This window comes from Nelusetta ayraudi, unplaced genomic scaffold, assembly GCF_046127955.1.
Source record: "Nelusetta ayraudi isolate G7.1 ecotype Tasmania unplaced genomic scaffold, CSIRO-AGI_Nayr_v1 ptg000136l, whole genome shotgun sequence".
NCBI classification, from domain to species: Eukaryota; Metazoa; Chordata; class Actinopteri; order Tetraodontiformes; family Monacanthidae; genus Nelusetta; species Nelusetta ayraudi.
In genome coordinates, this window is record NW_027466186.1 from 2,555,141 (window position 1) to 2,569,930 (window position 14,790).

The window sequence follows — 14,790 nt, forward strand, 5'->3', positions numbered from 1 at the left end:
ATATATATATATGTATATATATATATATTTATGAAATGCAAAGTACAAAGTAACAATAAGTAAACGGCTACAGCAAAAGACCAAGAAGGCAGCGAGATCCAGCTTTTACTAAAAAAAAAAAAGAAAAAGAAAAGAAAAAAGAACTCCATAAAAAAGGACACTTTAATATTCAATATCATGATTTGATCATAAATTAGTTGAAACCTTTAAAATGCATCAGTCTGTGAACGCATACTGGTGCCTCGTTGCAATAGCAAGGTTTGCACTGAGGTATTTCATCTTGATTCTGTCAAGCATCACACTGAACAACGGGAGAGACATAAAAGTGCATATAAATTAAACTCACGTCTGCACCTGGTTGTCTGTAGCAAACATTGGACTTGTTCCTTCCCAACACGCTTTTCCTGTCCATCAAGTGCACTTTTTCACATTCCTGCTATCAGGCAGTACTCATGCACACAGGTGCCTACATCTCACAGTTGGTCTTTGCCTAACAGGTTGATTCACTCGGTGCAGAAGAAGCAGAGAGTTAAAACCACTTTACCATTGAGGCAATATGCGAGGAAGAGCAACGAGTGAGGGCACATGGAAGGCAAAATAACAAGTAAGTTAAAAAGTCTTTGGATTGGAACATGCCCGCAGTGTCCACATGGGGGTTATCATTCATTCATTTTTGCTTATTTAACAAAATAGTGTTTTTCACCATACATTTATTTATTTATTTTTATCCTTTTTTTAAAAAAAAAAAAAAAAAAAAAAAGGAAAAAAAATAATGAAAGGCATTTGTTTCTGCAAGAATAAAATAGTCACAGCAGCACTGATAAAACATCTCTCTTCTGGTCACATGTTCGCCTGGTCTTCGGGTTCGGTGGAGATACTCCTATCAACAGTTTTCAGTTTGAGATTTTTTGCCTTGTAAACATTAAAAAAAATAAAAAATAAATTTGAAATACTGCATTCACGTCACATGGGAAAAACCATAAGTCGTGTGTGTGGACAGACATCCAAGAGATCAATTGCCAGTAGCATGACCAGACAGTTCCATGGATCTTGCAAGTTTTCACATTCTTCAACAGAGAGTGGTCTGTTTGATTTGTTTCAAAAACTTCATGAAAAACTGTACCATCAACCAAACACATTAAATAACTGTGAGCTGTCACCAGAAGTTGCAAGTAACTTAATGAAGTAATAATGAGAACGCAGTTAAGCTGAAACACACTACAAAACTGTTGTGCTGTGTTTGAAGACAAATAACACGTATCCCATTTGACATGAGTGCAACAATAGAAAGAGAGCAGCTTTTCATTTTTTTAAAGCCCATTTTGCATCATTGTACTAAATGTAAAATGATACTGTAGCTCTTTCTAAAAGAGATCTGAAAACACTGATTAAACAGTGCTTTGCCCAGAGAAGTTAGCATACATCTACAGTAACTTTAAAACTTGTATCATTAAATAGAGTGATGCAGCATCATTTCTCAAGGATTTCTTTGAATCTTAGCACTTGTTAAGTTTACAAACCTCAGCTGTTCATGGGCTCGACATTAACCATTTGCTGAGTAGTGGCGATAGCCTCAAACATAACCTCTTGGAGCAAAGAGGGTATAGACATGTGACAGCTGCCAGTTTCTGTGGCAAGACCAAAGCCAGCAGTCTGCATTTGACTTTAAGGCTGTGCAGTTAACTGTCAGTCTTTCTTTGACTGGCTGTTTGAAGAGTTCTGAAAATGTTTTCAATGACCATTACTCTGGAGATGTAAAAAAAGAAAAAAAAAAATACTGGTCATTAAACCTTAGTGGGTGGATGTGAAAATCCTCAGTTTCTTTGGCTCAAAGGCAAACATTAGATTAAAAACCAGTGAAATTGACAGTGATAAGAGGTAGCTATAATTGCAAAGCCTAGCACTCTTGCTACCAACTGCTCTATCTATAATGTGCCAAACTCATGTTTTAAAAGTTATCCTGTTTGCTGACAACAACTTAACTAAGCTGTAAGGCACACAAGTATGATGATTAGCTAGCACACAGCTTTCACAGGACCATGGATGCTATGGTTAAGAATGGACTAAAGGCAGCCACTGTCATTTCTCTATTTGTTGCCATACAAAACCCCTCTATTTCGGTTGACCAGTTTTAACTCCAGAGCTGCTCGGACTTTGAGCAACATTTTTGAATGAAAGCAACTCAAAAAGACACTTGGATGGTAAGTATGACTGCAGTCTGTATGTCATACGTCCAGCACCATATCATAGTGTGATTCCTTCTTCCGTTTTCCGCATTTGTTTATGAGCACTGAATACAGAGACAATAGTATGACCCAGTAACTTGCGTACACCACTGCCCCTACGATCAGTACAATCTTTTCAGTTTCCGGGAAGGGTTTTCTAGTCTGCTGGATAATAGTGTATATAATCCCAATGAAGAGGATGGAGAACCAAACTGATATGGGAATCAGACCGATGAAGTTCACTACTATGGTTTTCCGTCCAGAGGTCCCCCATCCGGACTTGTTGATTGTTGCTATCGCAAACATTTTGGCCGGCAACAGGCTTGACATGTACAGCACAGAGTAGAAGGACATGAACACCATGACAATGTTACCTCTCAGGAGGCTGGCAAAGGACGACTTGATCAGCGCAACTGCCTGCACGATCAGTAGAAACAAAAGAATGTTCCAAAGCCTTCCTTGGTAGAAGAGCTGGATTGCCGTAGCAATGAGGAAAAAGGGGAAGAAGCCTGTGATCACAGCTTCATAAGTCATCCAAAGATGGTGTTTATGGAACCACATGGAATTGTACAGCCACTCTCTGAAATATGACTTACTCCATCGAGTTTGTTGGTTCAGCCATCGTAGGTATGTGATTGGTGTCTCTGTGAGGCACTTTGATCGGGCCGTGTACTTAGTCGCATACCCAAGGCTAAGGACTCTGTTCGTAAGATGGCGATCATCTCCAAAACTACAGTGAGATCCCATAAATGTCTGGTTGTACCAATCCTCGAGGAACTCGCACAGTAGAGAGTTCCGGTACATTCCTAAAGGCCCACTGATACACTGCACGCAACCAAAATAGGACTGGCAAGCCCGCTCAATGTTGAAGGCCATCCAGTAGCGTACACTGCTCAGGAAGGAGATCCAGGACTCATACTTGTTCAGGATCTGGAGGGGAATTGAAGAGCAAATTTGTAAGATGGGGTTTTGATGAGGAGCTGATAGCAAACACATGGAACATATCCAAAAGTCTCTGACTTACCTGTACATCTCCTCCAACGCCTCCGACCATTGGGTCCTCTTCTAGAACCTTCACCATCTCCACTGATGAGGCTGGGTCCAACATAGTGTCAGAGTCACATACCTGAGTCAAAATTAAAAAAAATGCAAATGGTAATTTATCTTTATTTTTTTTTTTAAAAACACTACAGTCACGCTAAATGTAGCTTTACGTCCTTTACGTCCTGCCAACCTATGCTATGAGGCGCACACTTCCAGTTTTTTTTTTTTAGAAATCCTGAAGTCATTTAATTAATCAAATTCTGCACTCTAATCTTTTCACTTGTCAGTTTTTTTGTATCATTACTATTAGTGGCAGCATTAATAAGTGGTCTAGACAGAGAAAAGGAGACAAACTATGTGGAATAAGTTGAAATATATATATATGTGATGGAATCCCACTGGTCTGATTGACTATATGGTCAGTGGTTAATCCCCTGGAACAAAGAACTTCCATTTCAATCGCCACCCGCTGTCTGTCTGATGCTTTTTTCCCACCATGAGGTCTCCCCACTTTTGCCTTCTTTAAACGGTAGTTTTTCCTTCAGAATCGAGTGAAGCAAACAAACCACGGGCCTGATTCCTATCAGCAAGGCACATCTGTTGCAGGCAATGCTTCATGTCGCTGAAAAGGTATGCAAAACTAATCCTCTTTTTCCTAAATGCTGAAGGCTTCTGGCATGATTACTGACATCGCTGCAATACGTTTTTAAATCTTTGTTAAACAGGGGCTTTCTGGCAGACCGTAACCAGCTGCAGATGCTACACTGACTTTTTTTCTAATCGTTTTCAAGCAGTTTTAATGACTCAATATGAATACGTACATAGAAAATAATGTGTTCAGCTACAGTATGTTCTTTTTTGTAAGTGATGTAGCTTTAAGCAAATTGAACTGGCCCCTTTCTATTCTTACCCATAAGTCTCACTGACATGCCTTTGGAATGGTAGCATCTTGCAACTCTTGTACCATCTTAACTTCACAAACAGTCTATAGTTAAACATATGCTTTCCATGTGATAAAATAAAAATCCAGGTATGTCTAGCCTTCTGATAGATGTTTCTGGCTGCAACTCAGTACTTACAGCCGAGTCACCCCAGGGTGTAAACAGTATTTGGCTGCTGTAGGCAACCGTAGGGCACTTGGGAGCAGGTTTGTTTAAAGACATAATATACGTGCCATTTTCTGAGTGGCACATTCCGTGAAGACCTAAATTCAGCCTGCGTTTCACACACTTATGGCCTCTGAATGGCATATGATGTAACACTCGGCTCTATAAAACAGGTCTGTTATTGCGCTCAGACGTTAGCTACTGCTGCCGTTCTTCATGCTACACTTCACAACACGATGCGCGCACCCACCGTCAGTCTTAAAGCAACACAAAGGCCTCTTTGTGAACCCAGTGTTTAGCTTGGCGAGAGCCCTCCTCATAGCCACTGTTCCCCACGCTCCAGATGTCTATTTCCTCATCCCTTCTTTTCTCTTTTCCTCTGTCATTAACACACACCTATGCAAACTGTCTTACCTGAATGCATGTTTCTTAATAACTTCCCTTTCCACTTGCAAAGTGACATTTATTTCCCTCTCACTTTATTTCCCTCTCATCCCCTGACCCCATTTGGTCAAATATATTACCATTCATTACTGATTTATCCTTTAGGAAACACAATGCTGATTGAAACTTAACCCCAACAATCTTATCTTAAATGACCGTATTGAACATGACAAAACTACTTTTTTTTCTCCATACCTGCACATAGTCCACGCTCCTCCCCAGCGCCTTGAAGGGTGTATACATGACTTCTCTCTTTCCTCCCCACTTCTGCATGATGCACAAGCACTTGCTGTTGAGCACCAACTTGGAGACTTGCTGAATGCTCTCGGCGTAGCTCTCGTCAGTCTCATCAGTCGCTTTGAAGTGAAAGTTACTCCGCCACACGTACGTGGCCGCCTTGTCCCGTCCCATCACCTCTTTGAAAATATCCATCATGTACATGTCATCCGGAGAGTTCCCGTCGATCACCATGATCACTTTGATCCCCGGGTAGGTCAGCCTCTTCACTGACACCAGGCATTTCCTCAGGTAGTTTGGGTCCTCTTGGTACGCTGCGATGCACAACGCCAAGGACTTGTTCAGTTTGATGGGCGTCTCCAAAGACCGCCGCATGTTTCTGTGCTCCAAGAGCGCAAACAGGCTCTGGATAATGAGATGGATGACCAAGATGGCGCCGTAGAGACCGAAGGACACGTGGTGGCCGGCTGTGGTGAAGAACTGGTAGCCCATGATGTAGGCCGTGGAGATGCCCACCAGAAGGGACACACCAAACATGGTGGTCCCAAATATCCGCAGGTAGGTGAGGACTCTCTGGTACCTCATCTGAGGAGAAATTGGAAAGAAGAGAATTGTATTAGTCAGGACTTCCAGCATAAGGTCTTAATTTAAGGTAGTTTACATTTTTGATATGTGACCATTTCAAGGAGCCAGTTGTTTGATTTTTCAAAAACATTTACATTTGTACAGTATTTGCTTGTGCAGAATATTTATTGTGTGTACAGTGTCATAAAACCTAATCATTAGCCCTTCCTTTATGTACAAGGTAAAGACATAAGAACTGCTTATTTGCAGGTTTTCAGCATGCTCCCTATTGGCCCACACCCAGCTAGTGAAAGCAGTAAACCTCCCTTTTTTCTTTTTCTTTCCCCTCCGCTTTCCCTCACCCCTCCCCAAAATCTCTGTGTAAATGTCAGATACTCCTGAGTAGACGATTGTTCAGACTTTCCCTTAGTCTGGGTGGGCACACATTAGATTTCTTGACCCAATTAACAAAAAAGCTGGCGGCCTCTGCCAAACATCTAAGCCCAGAGTGCTTTCTAAATGCCTGGAAGAAGGTGGTCGAGTTTTTCTTTTCTTTCCCGTATTGTGGACAAGTTCAAAAACGTTTTCAGGCCAGAATCCCTAATAAAGAGCTCTTACTGAGCCTACTTTGTGAATTTCTATGCAGAAAGTGATAAAGAAGAATCTTTTGTGACTAAACTGTGAGCGGCAGTATTTCTTTAAGAAAAAAGAAGAAGAAAGAAAAAGCAAAGACCTGCTGCACAAAATCCTCTCCTCAAATCCAGCTCTCATTACTCTGCTACCGCCATCTGTTTGGCAGACCAACAGGGACCCATCCAGGGTGGCTCAGCTCAGCGCAGCTCAACGCGGAGCGGACCACCCTGTGATGTCATCTGTTTGTATCTCCGTGGGAAGAAGAATACAAGAGTTTTTCAGATTTTCTAATGCTGCACGTGTTCTTGTTTCCCCTTGGAGAGTTCCAATTCAGAGTGCGACAATACAGATTTCTCCCCAAATTGAGGATACATCGAGATAAGGACTCGCTCTGCAAATAAAAGTGGACTTGTGTGTGTGGGGTCCTGCCTGGCTGGAAACCTTTGTTTATGCCTGCAGCAATAACGTAGCGCAGTGACTTCACTTTGAGTGGCTGTGCATTTAATGCTTGTGTTTAACGCGTCGTCATACGTGTCATCACGTGCATTCTACATGCGGCTTAGCCAAGGCAAGTGAGAAGTTCCAAAAAAGGGGGTCACAAGTCATCAAAAGAAGGGGAGAGTTCACTGAGCCTCCCAGTGTTTGTGATCTGGCATGGCTTTCTCACACCACACCTAAACACACACAACAGATGGAGCAGGGGTGGGGAGAGGGCGAAAGAGAGACGAAAGCAGAAGGAATTGTTGCAGAGACAGTTGCTCGTTGAGCGGAGAGCCAGACACGGACACTGGAAAGAGGGCAGATAACAAGAAGCAGAAGAACAGATATTTATCTGGAATGGCTTGATGGGGGAGAAAAAACTCAGCAAGAGACATGTTCTGGTGAGACAGGAGATAGTGAGGACGCAGGCCGAGCGAGGCTCAGCTCAGGGAGAGGAGCGCTCCAAACACTAAACACACACAGATACACACACACACCCCTTGGCCCAGACATAATGCCTTGTTCATTTGATTGCTGGACGAGAAGCCACATCCAGTGCAGCAGACCTCCTCTGGCACGTGGCAAAGCTCTTAACGTCATGCTGCTCGTTTACAAGTCTCCCGATACGCGCGCACACATACGTAAAAAGCTTATTATTCGTGAGCGAGAAAGACGGAGGCCTCCAGGGAGAATGTGTCTTGGAGAATATACAATTGTATTTTTATTTTTTTTTTACCTGAGGATGAGGGTTGAGCGTGAGCATCGTGTAAGTGTCTCGCGTCTATATAAGGCATTAGAGAGCAAAACCCCTTCAAATCAACTCTGACTGACCTCAGCCACCGGCCTAGTAAAAATGTGTCTCACCACAAACAAATCTTCTGGGCGCTCAGTTTATCAATGTGAGAGATAAACTTGTTTTAAAAAAAAATGCTCTTCAGTTTTGGCAGGTCATGATAAATCCAGTGCCAGGCTAAAGCAGACAGACATATTCACACCTTTTTCAAAGTAGCCAGCGTGCTTGTGTTTGGGCTGCAGGAGGAAACCTGAGCTGGTGACAGGCCGCACGGCAGACACATCAAACAAGCTTCCAAAAAGTCTTTGTTGCATCTCCGCTGCTTGTTTGAGTCTGGCTCTTACATGCTGTGGTTTGGAGGTCTGTGGTTAAAACACAAACCCCGGCTGTGTAACTCAATCCACGCTGTGATTCACAGACAAAAAGCATTTGCTCTTTTTTTTTCCTGGTCCAGACCAAACTGCCTGCTGTGTAACGCTGTCACTATTGTGAATTAAGTGCAGGAAGACACGGAGCAGGCATTGCCCCTCTGCTCTTTGTGGAGTCTCGTGCACCCTTTGGGAGGCCGGAGCGTGAACGAGTGCAAATGTCACAACTAACGTTGATCTCAGCAAAGTGTTCTAAACTTGGCCGCGGGCCCTGCGAGGTGTAATTATTATTTACGATGGCGAAAGTGTCACTGACGCATGTGAACGTCGTCCCTTCGGAGCAGCACGTATGGAATGTGAGTGTGTGGGTCTGGCGGCGCTGCGAGCACTTGAAGATGATATCACTGATGATATGTTTTTGTTGCTCGGTGCCTGTGGAACCCCTTTGCTATCACTATCATGTGTGTATCCTCATGGTGACCCCTGGTTGGAGACTTGAGCAGTCCCCCTCTGACATCATTGAAAGTCTCTGCAGGGAACTCCCTTTGGCGCGGTCTCTGAAGGAATACCAATATACATAAAGCCTAGCATGAAGATAGATAGATTGACAGATGCAACAAATCTGAGTTTGAGCCTCAGAATTTAAGTCTAGAACCTAATTGATCCACTTGGAAACCTCCAGTCTGAATTGGTTTCAGCTGGTCCTAACGTTGCCCAATCAGTTTCCTAAGAGGCAGACCTGGTCGCCATGGCCCGAACTAAAAGTTGAAGTCCTGCTGTTTTTCACATCCCGAAGGATTTGAAATGTGCCCTCCGTATTTGACCCATCCCTTAAGTAAACGGTGAGCTGCAGCAGTGCTACACTTGGGAATCATTGGGTGATTTAACCAACCAGTCCAGCTTGGCCAAGCAGGGAGGCCAAAATTAATTTCTCTAACTGTCTAACTGACTGAGTCCAACAGTAACCTCAAGATTTCTTTTGATTTGGGAGGGGTATCCACAGATATCCCCAAAACGGAGAGGTGAAATGTTTCCCCTAGATATGTAAAATGTTCCATCTTCCACGTGAGTTCAGATTACGGTGCTCAGGAGCTTGAATGGAAATATCACTGGCGTAAACTTAACGGATGATACTGTGATTTAGAAGTAGTGAGGTAAACACCAAGATGGTGATGTTTGTGATTTCAGTTCTTTAGCATTTTTACCAAAAATCCTCAGTAGTCTTGAAACCGTTACAGTCTAATCTATTTCTATCCATTTGGACTACTAGACTACTACAGCTTAATTGGCACGCGTTTTTTGCTGAATGATTCAACGATTTACCATGTCTTGTCTTGGACAAAAAGCTTCAGTTCAGCAACATAAAGTATGTGCTATGTGCTCAACTCCCTGTGACGCATTTTGGCCGAGCAGTAAAACAAGTGATTTGATCCCGAGCCACCATATGTTGTAATATCTCACAAGTACCTTAAATAATACGACCGAGCTGTCAGGTATGTTACCACTGTTTTTCTGGCTGTCGGGTCTGTTTGCATGTGTATCCACGCACGCAGAGCGAGATGCACGGCGTGCATGTGCGCCGCCGTTGCCTTGCATCATCGTGTGATTGACTCGGGCAGGAGGAGACGGTTCAACCTAACTCAGGGGGGGAATCACGGGAATCCACATTCCAATGCCTGTGATGGACTATGAAATATAACAAGACACAGGCGAGGGCGTGTTTCTCGTGCAGTAACTGCCATGGAGGCTTTGCGTTATTGACGTCGCAACTGAAGTCTTTCAGATCAGAAGCTTACTGGGGGTCTGAGCCTGAAAGGAAAAGCCTCCTCTGTACACAACAAGTCTTGTTAGTAATGAGATTTATTCACATATCTAACTTTGACTGACAGACTGATGGTGCTAAGCCAAAAGTAAGTGAACCAGAGTTCACATAGTTCACAGAGCTCCAGAGGCAGAGGAGAGGGGAGAAACTGCCAGTGCCACATTCTGTGTCAATGTTGCACAGGAAGAGAAGAAAAAAAAGCTTCCGCAAAGCCATGCCAACATTCTCCAACAGAGAAGAAACTTTAGCTTTGTTAGTTTAGGTTTATTATTTATGTGCTTTCTTGCTGTAAACAGAAATGTAAAAGCAGATGTGCTTCGGTTCTACACACCTCGGAAATCTCAACGGGATGATGTGCAGCCGAAAAGAAAACACGTGCGCGCAAGAAGACACACAAACTGAGAAATGCTGAGTGAGTTGCTGTGCAAATGATGAGAAATGCACATGGGCCTGTGTGGTAAGAGCTGCCGGGCAGGGCTGGGGAAAAGCTCCGTCGCATATCCAAAAGTGGAGGCGGGCCTCGCGATGGCAGTTGTAGCAGGACGCAGGAAAAGGCCGGGACAGACTCTGGACTTGGCCGTGGCCTTCAAAGGCGCCGACGCACGACTTCCTGCCCGTGAGTTTTTATCCACCGCCCACCGTGCTGCGGCAGGCAAAAATCTCACAAGCGCGTGCAAATGCACCATGTCAATTGCAAACATGCTGCACGTGCGTGAACTTTACTTGACTAATTCATCTAAAAAAAAAAAAAAACAAGAACAGATGTAATCATTCATTAAATTTGAAGGCCCTGCTGTCTGGGCAATTTTCTCTCATACCAACAGCGATGGAGTCCCGCTGAACTGAAAGGTCATGCAAGTTTTTCTCAGCGGCCGCCAGCCAGCTCCCGACCCTCCTCGCTCCTCCTCCTCCTCCTTCCTCTCGTAAAACGCCCCATGCGGTCACAGTGTGCCGTTGTTGTGGGAGCCCTGTCATGATGCGAGCCAGATCTGAACAGCGACACCACCCACCACACAGCCCCCTTATGTGATTGGTGTCATGTGGACAGGGGGGGGCCCCTTGCCGGCAACGGTAAGACGTTAAAGAGTTCCGCTGGGGTGCTGTGGGGGGGCAGAGGTGAGGTGTCGACTTTTACATCCCACCTTTTGCTATGTCCCTTTGACCGCCGCTCGCCTTCCGCAAAGCCACCCCAGGCAAGTGCGATATGTCGCATGTGGCAGAAGGGGACAGAAGTTTGAACAACGCAGCATTTTGTTGGTCATCGATGATAATTTTCTTTTTCTTCAGCTTCGTCTGGAATTGCGTGATTGCATTTTCTCCCACTGGAAATGGGAGGCAGAAAATGAAAATACAAGATATGTATATTTAAAAAAAAAAAAGAAAAAAAAAGCACTAAATCACAACATCCCAATAGGCTGCTGAGTATTTTGGCATCTGCTGTCTTGTTGACTCTTCATTAGACTTTGTTTCTATATATTAAATGTTTTTATATACAAATGACTGCAAGCGATTAAGCGGTACAAGGTAAGTCGAGAAGAGACTTGTAACTGCAACTTTTAGATGAAAAGAGAAAAAAAAAGAGGTGCTGGCAGGTAAGAGGAGAGAGCTGACTCTACAAAGAGGAAGAAGGGGGCGGGGGGGCACTGTGGTGGACTTGGCTCGCTGCTTGCAGCCAGCTGAGCCGCAGAACTTGCAGCACAGTGGCAGGTTCCATTCATTCGTTTGGCTTTTTTTTTTTTCCTCCTCGCTAATCTCCACAAAGAAATGCAATCTGACTTTCTGAATAAACTAAACTATCATGCATGCAGACTTAATCACAGGGCAGACAGACAACTGACTTGAATGGATAGACAACGAAACCAAAAAGGAAATGTTTGCAAGCGATGATATGGTACGTGCCGCTCAAACACTGCCTCTTTTACAGCTCCTGTGCAACTTTATGGTATACTGTAATAAGCAGGGCCATGCATTAGCAACTGGCATCACCTTTCTCCTGCGAGGCTCTGACTCAGTATGAGGCAGCGGGAATCAAAGCAAGCGCCTCACATACATCCAAAATGTTTCACTTTTTACTGGCTGGCTCCAGCACCTCGCTGCTATTTTGCCGAGGCGACCAGGAGTGGTACAGTAGACGGTGTTGTGTGCTAAGGAGGAGCTGCACACACGCACTCCTCAAGTTCACTCTTTCTACTTTATAACAGCCCCAAGGCTGTGCAGAGCGGGGGAGCCTGGCTGTGAGCAGTCACGGCACGTGAGACTTGTTGTGGGCCCTAATGGAGGCCAGTCGTTGGACGCCTTCCTGCCTGGCAGTAAACCCCGGTGTGGGTGAACGTCCTGCAGCACTGAGTCTGCAGTTAAGTGTATCACTGTGTCACCCAATGTGGGTCACAGAAAAAGAAACAATCAGCTGACGTCTGCTGTTTTTCAGACGGTACAAGACTTTACAGCTTCTGTCTTTTACACATTTTCAGAATTTGATTCTTTTTTCTGGACAGCCAAAAAACAAAACAGATTTTTTTTTTGGTTTTGTTTTATTCAATGACGTGCACTGACAGCTTTCCATGATTCCAACTAGACACGTGTCCTCGCAAACATAATAAGACCATAATACACTAACTGGTTTGCAGTGTAACTGCAATCGCTTCTTATAAGCAAGATGACAGAACTGATTATTTGGTCATTAGACATCCATAACAGATCAGGGATGGTGGATCAGGCAGTCAGTTCCACAGTCGGTCTCTGCGTGTTGCTGCTCTGCGCAGTTACAGCGCCGACAGTCCACTGAAGCAACGTGCTCATATGGGGGGGTTTCCACGTCTCATATCAAATTGCGCGCTCCGATCGCACGACGCGACGACTTGCGGGAATCCAGCCCTCCCATTGGCCAAGGAAACCCTCAGTTGTTAACGCCCGTCTTCCCTACGTCACCCGCCAAATTATTCCCATATTTGGCACAGCTGAATGCGCGTAGACTTGAATGATCAAAATGAAGTTGACGCGGATTTTGCGCATTCCACAGCTGGCGCTGCTGGATAAGTCAGCATGCCGAAAATTTGTTCCACTTTGACCAAATGAGATTTTCTTTTTCTTTTTTTTCTACTCTGAACACCTTACTGCGGTGCGTGACATGTGTGAATAGAAATCCTACTGTGTTAGAAATGGGGCGAATCCCAAACACGTTTTACGCACGAGCCGCGCGTAATGAAAAAATAATCGCCATTGACAGCCTGCATCCCCGAAGGCATCACTCCATTCATTCAGCTCAAGCGCCAAAACGCTTTTTCTCACGACTAAAACGATGACTTGAGATGCCTCCGAGTATCAGCGCGCCCCATAATTTCCTTTTTGGCAGTCAAATCGTTTAAAAAGCACTTCTGCAGCGCACGCCTTTCCTTTATCCCCCCACTTCTCCCCAATGTAACTTTTCTCACGGGCACGCACGTTCCCCGGACCAAATGGTCAACGGCCGCCTACCTTGAAGCAGCTGTCGTCCCCTCTGTTCGTCCTTGAGGAAGGATGCGGTCAACTTCTGCGGCTCTGACGCCGCTCCACAGGGTGAAAAGGTCTCGGTAAAGTTTCTGAGGACCCCCGTGCATTGACGGCTCTCATGAATGCGCCGAAATTGCTCCTCATTGAGAAAATGAAAAAAAAAAGACTCACGCACGCTCCTGTCAGCCTGCTCAGCTGGACCACTTTGGTGGGGTGGGGGGGGGGAGCGCACGACTGCTTGTCTCTACTTTTTAACAGTCTGTGCACCGCAGGCAACAAAAGTACACAAGCACGAACATGATGTTTAAAAAAAAAAGCATTTCTCAAATTAAAAAAATATAAATAAAAAGCAGGCTATATTAAAAATGATAAATTCCCCCCTCCATCTACCTCTGGGAGTCATTCGTTTCTTTTAGAGTTTAAGATGTAAAAAGTAAAAGAAAAGGCTGGAAAAAGACCGTGCCAACCATTCTGACAATAAAAAAGGAGAAAAGTCCCAGCAGTGACTCTAACAAACGGTCAATCAGCTCGGATGTTGCTGTCTTGAGGGGCACGCGGGCAGGCAGGCAGGCAAATATTGCATACAGTTTCCCTCCTCGAGCATCCAGGGTTGCACAGAGCGGAGAGAAGTGGCCAAAAGTCTGCAGTCTAATGCCTTCCAGACGGCTGTTTGCGAGAGTGCGTGTGCGTGTGCGCGCGCGGAGCCTCCTTTATGGCTGCTGCTGCTGCTGCTGCTCTCAAACCCCTTTTTACCGGGCAACACATTAGCGTGTTGTTTTAATAAGAGGGGATGGTTTGGGGGGCACAAGGAGGGAGTGACTTAGAGGAGAGGGAGAGAAGGGGGGGGTGGGGGGTGGATAGAGGGAGTTTGACTCATCCAGACTCATTCAAACTTCCGAGGTGGCAGGAGACAGGAGAGGGAGGGAGGCAGGCAGGCAGGCAGGGAGACACTCGGGCTGTCTGTCGTCTACAGCTCCCATTCAAACCCGAGAGCAAGAGTAAGATCATGAATTTATTGGCTTCTGTGCACAGTATGAAAACCTGCGAACCTGCGTTTTAGATGAAACCAGTCGGCTTAATATCACCTTTAGGTTTCAACCTATAAACCATAAATATATATATTTTTTTTATTTTTTATTTTTTTTAAATCCATAAAACTGATTGAAGTTGATTTGAGACACTGCTGGAACAGCTGGTAAACAGAAGCCAAGCAGTCTTCTCATAAGAAGTGAACATTAGGCACGTGCTAGTCCGGTCTTTCCCCCCTCTTTTTTTGGAGCGTTTTGGAATTTCATTGATTCAACAGGCGTTGCAGTGCCCGACCTTGACCAGCAGGCAGTGCTGTATGACGCCGAACACGGAGAGATAAACTTGAAGTGAACAGTAGCATCCCTGAGAGTCAATCCGAGGGGAATATCCAACCAAAATCGAGGCTCATGTTACTCCCACCACAGCGAGTCAGAGCGCAATGCAGTAATCACCGGGAAGTCGTGCAAGATACCTGGAAGAGTGAAATGCTGAGAAATGTGTGATTTTGAATCCCACAGACACTGTCTGCAGGGGGAAACAATTGCGTCTTTGTGGG

The 14,790-nt window shown here is 44.8% G+C and overlaps 1 protein-coding gene across 1 annotated transcript; it reads right to left on the bottom strand.

The window, feature by feature from the left end:
* Positions 1-741: 741 nt before the first annotated feature.
* On the bottom strand, positions 742-13,935 carry has2 (hyaluronan synthase 2). The gene is made up of 4 exons (XM_076012824.1): positions 13,191-13,935; positions 5,015-5,641; positions 3,250-3,351; positions 742-3,155 (listed from the first exon to the last, which is right to left on the bottom strand). Exons 2-4 carry the CDS (start codon positions 5,639-5,641, stop codon positions 2,226-2,228), a joined length of 1,659 nt encoding a protein of 552 aa, XP_075868939.1. The 5' UTR covers positions 13,191-13,935; the 3' UTR covers positions 742-2,225.
* Between the last annotated feature and the right edge of the window lie 855 nt (positions 13,936-14,790).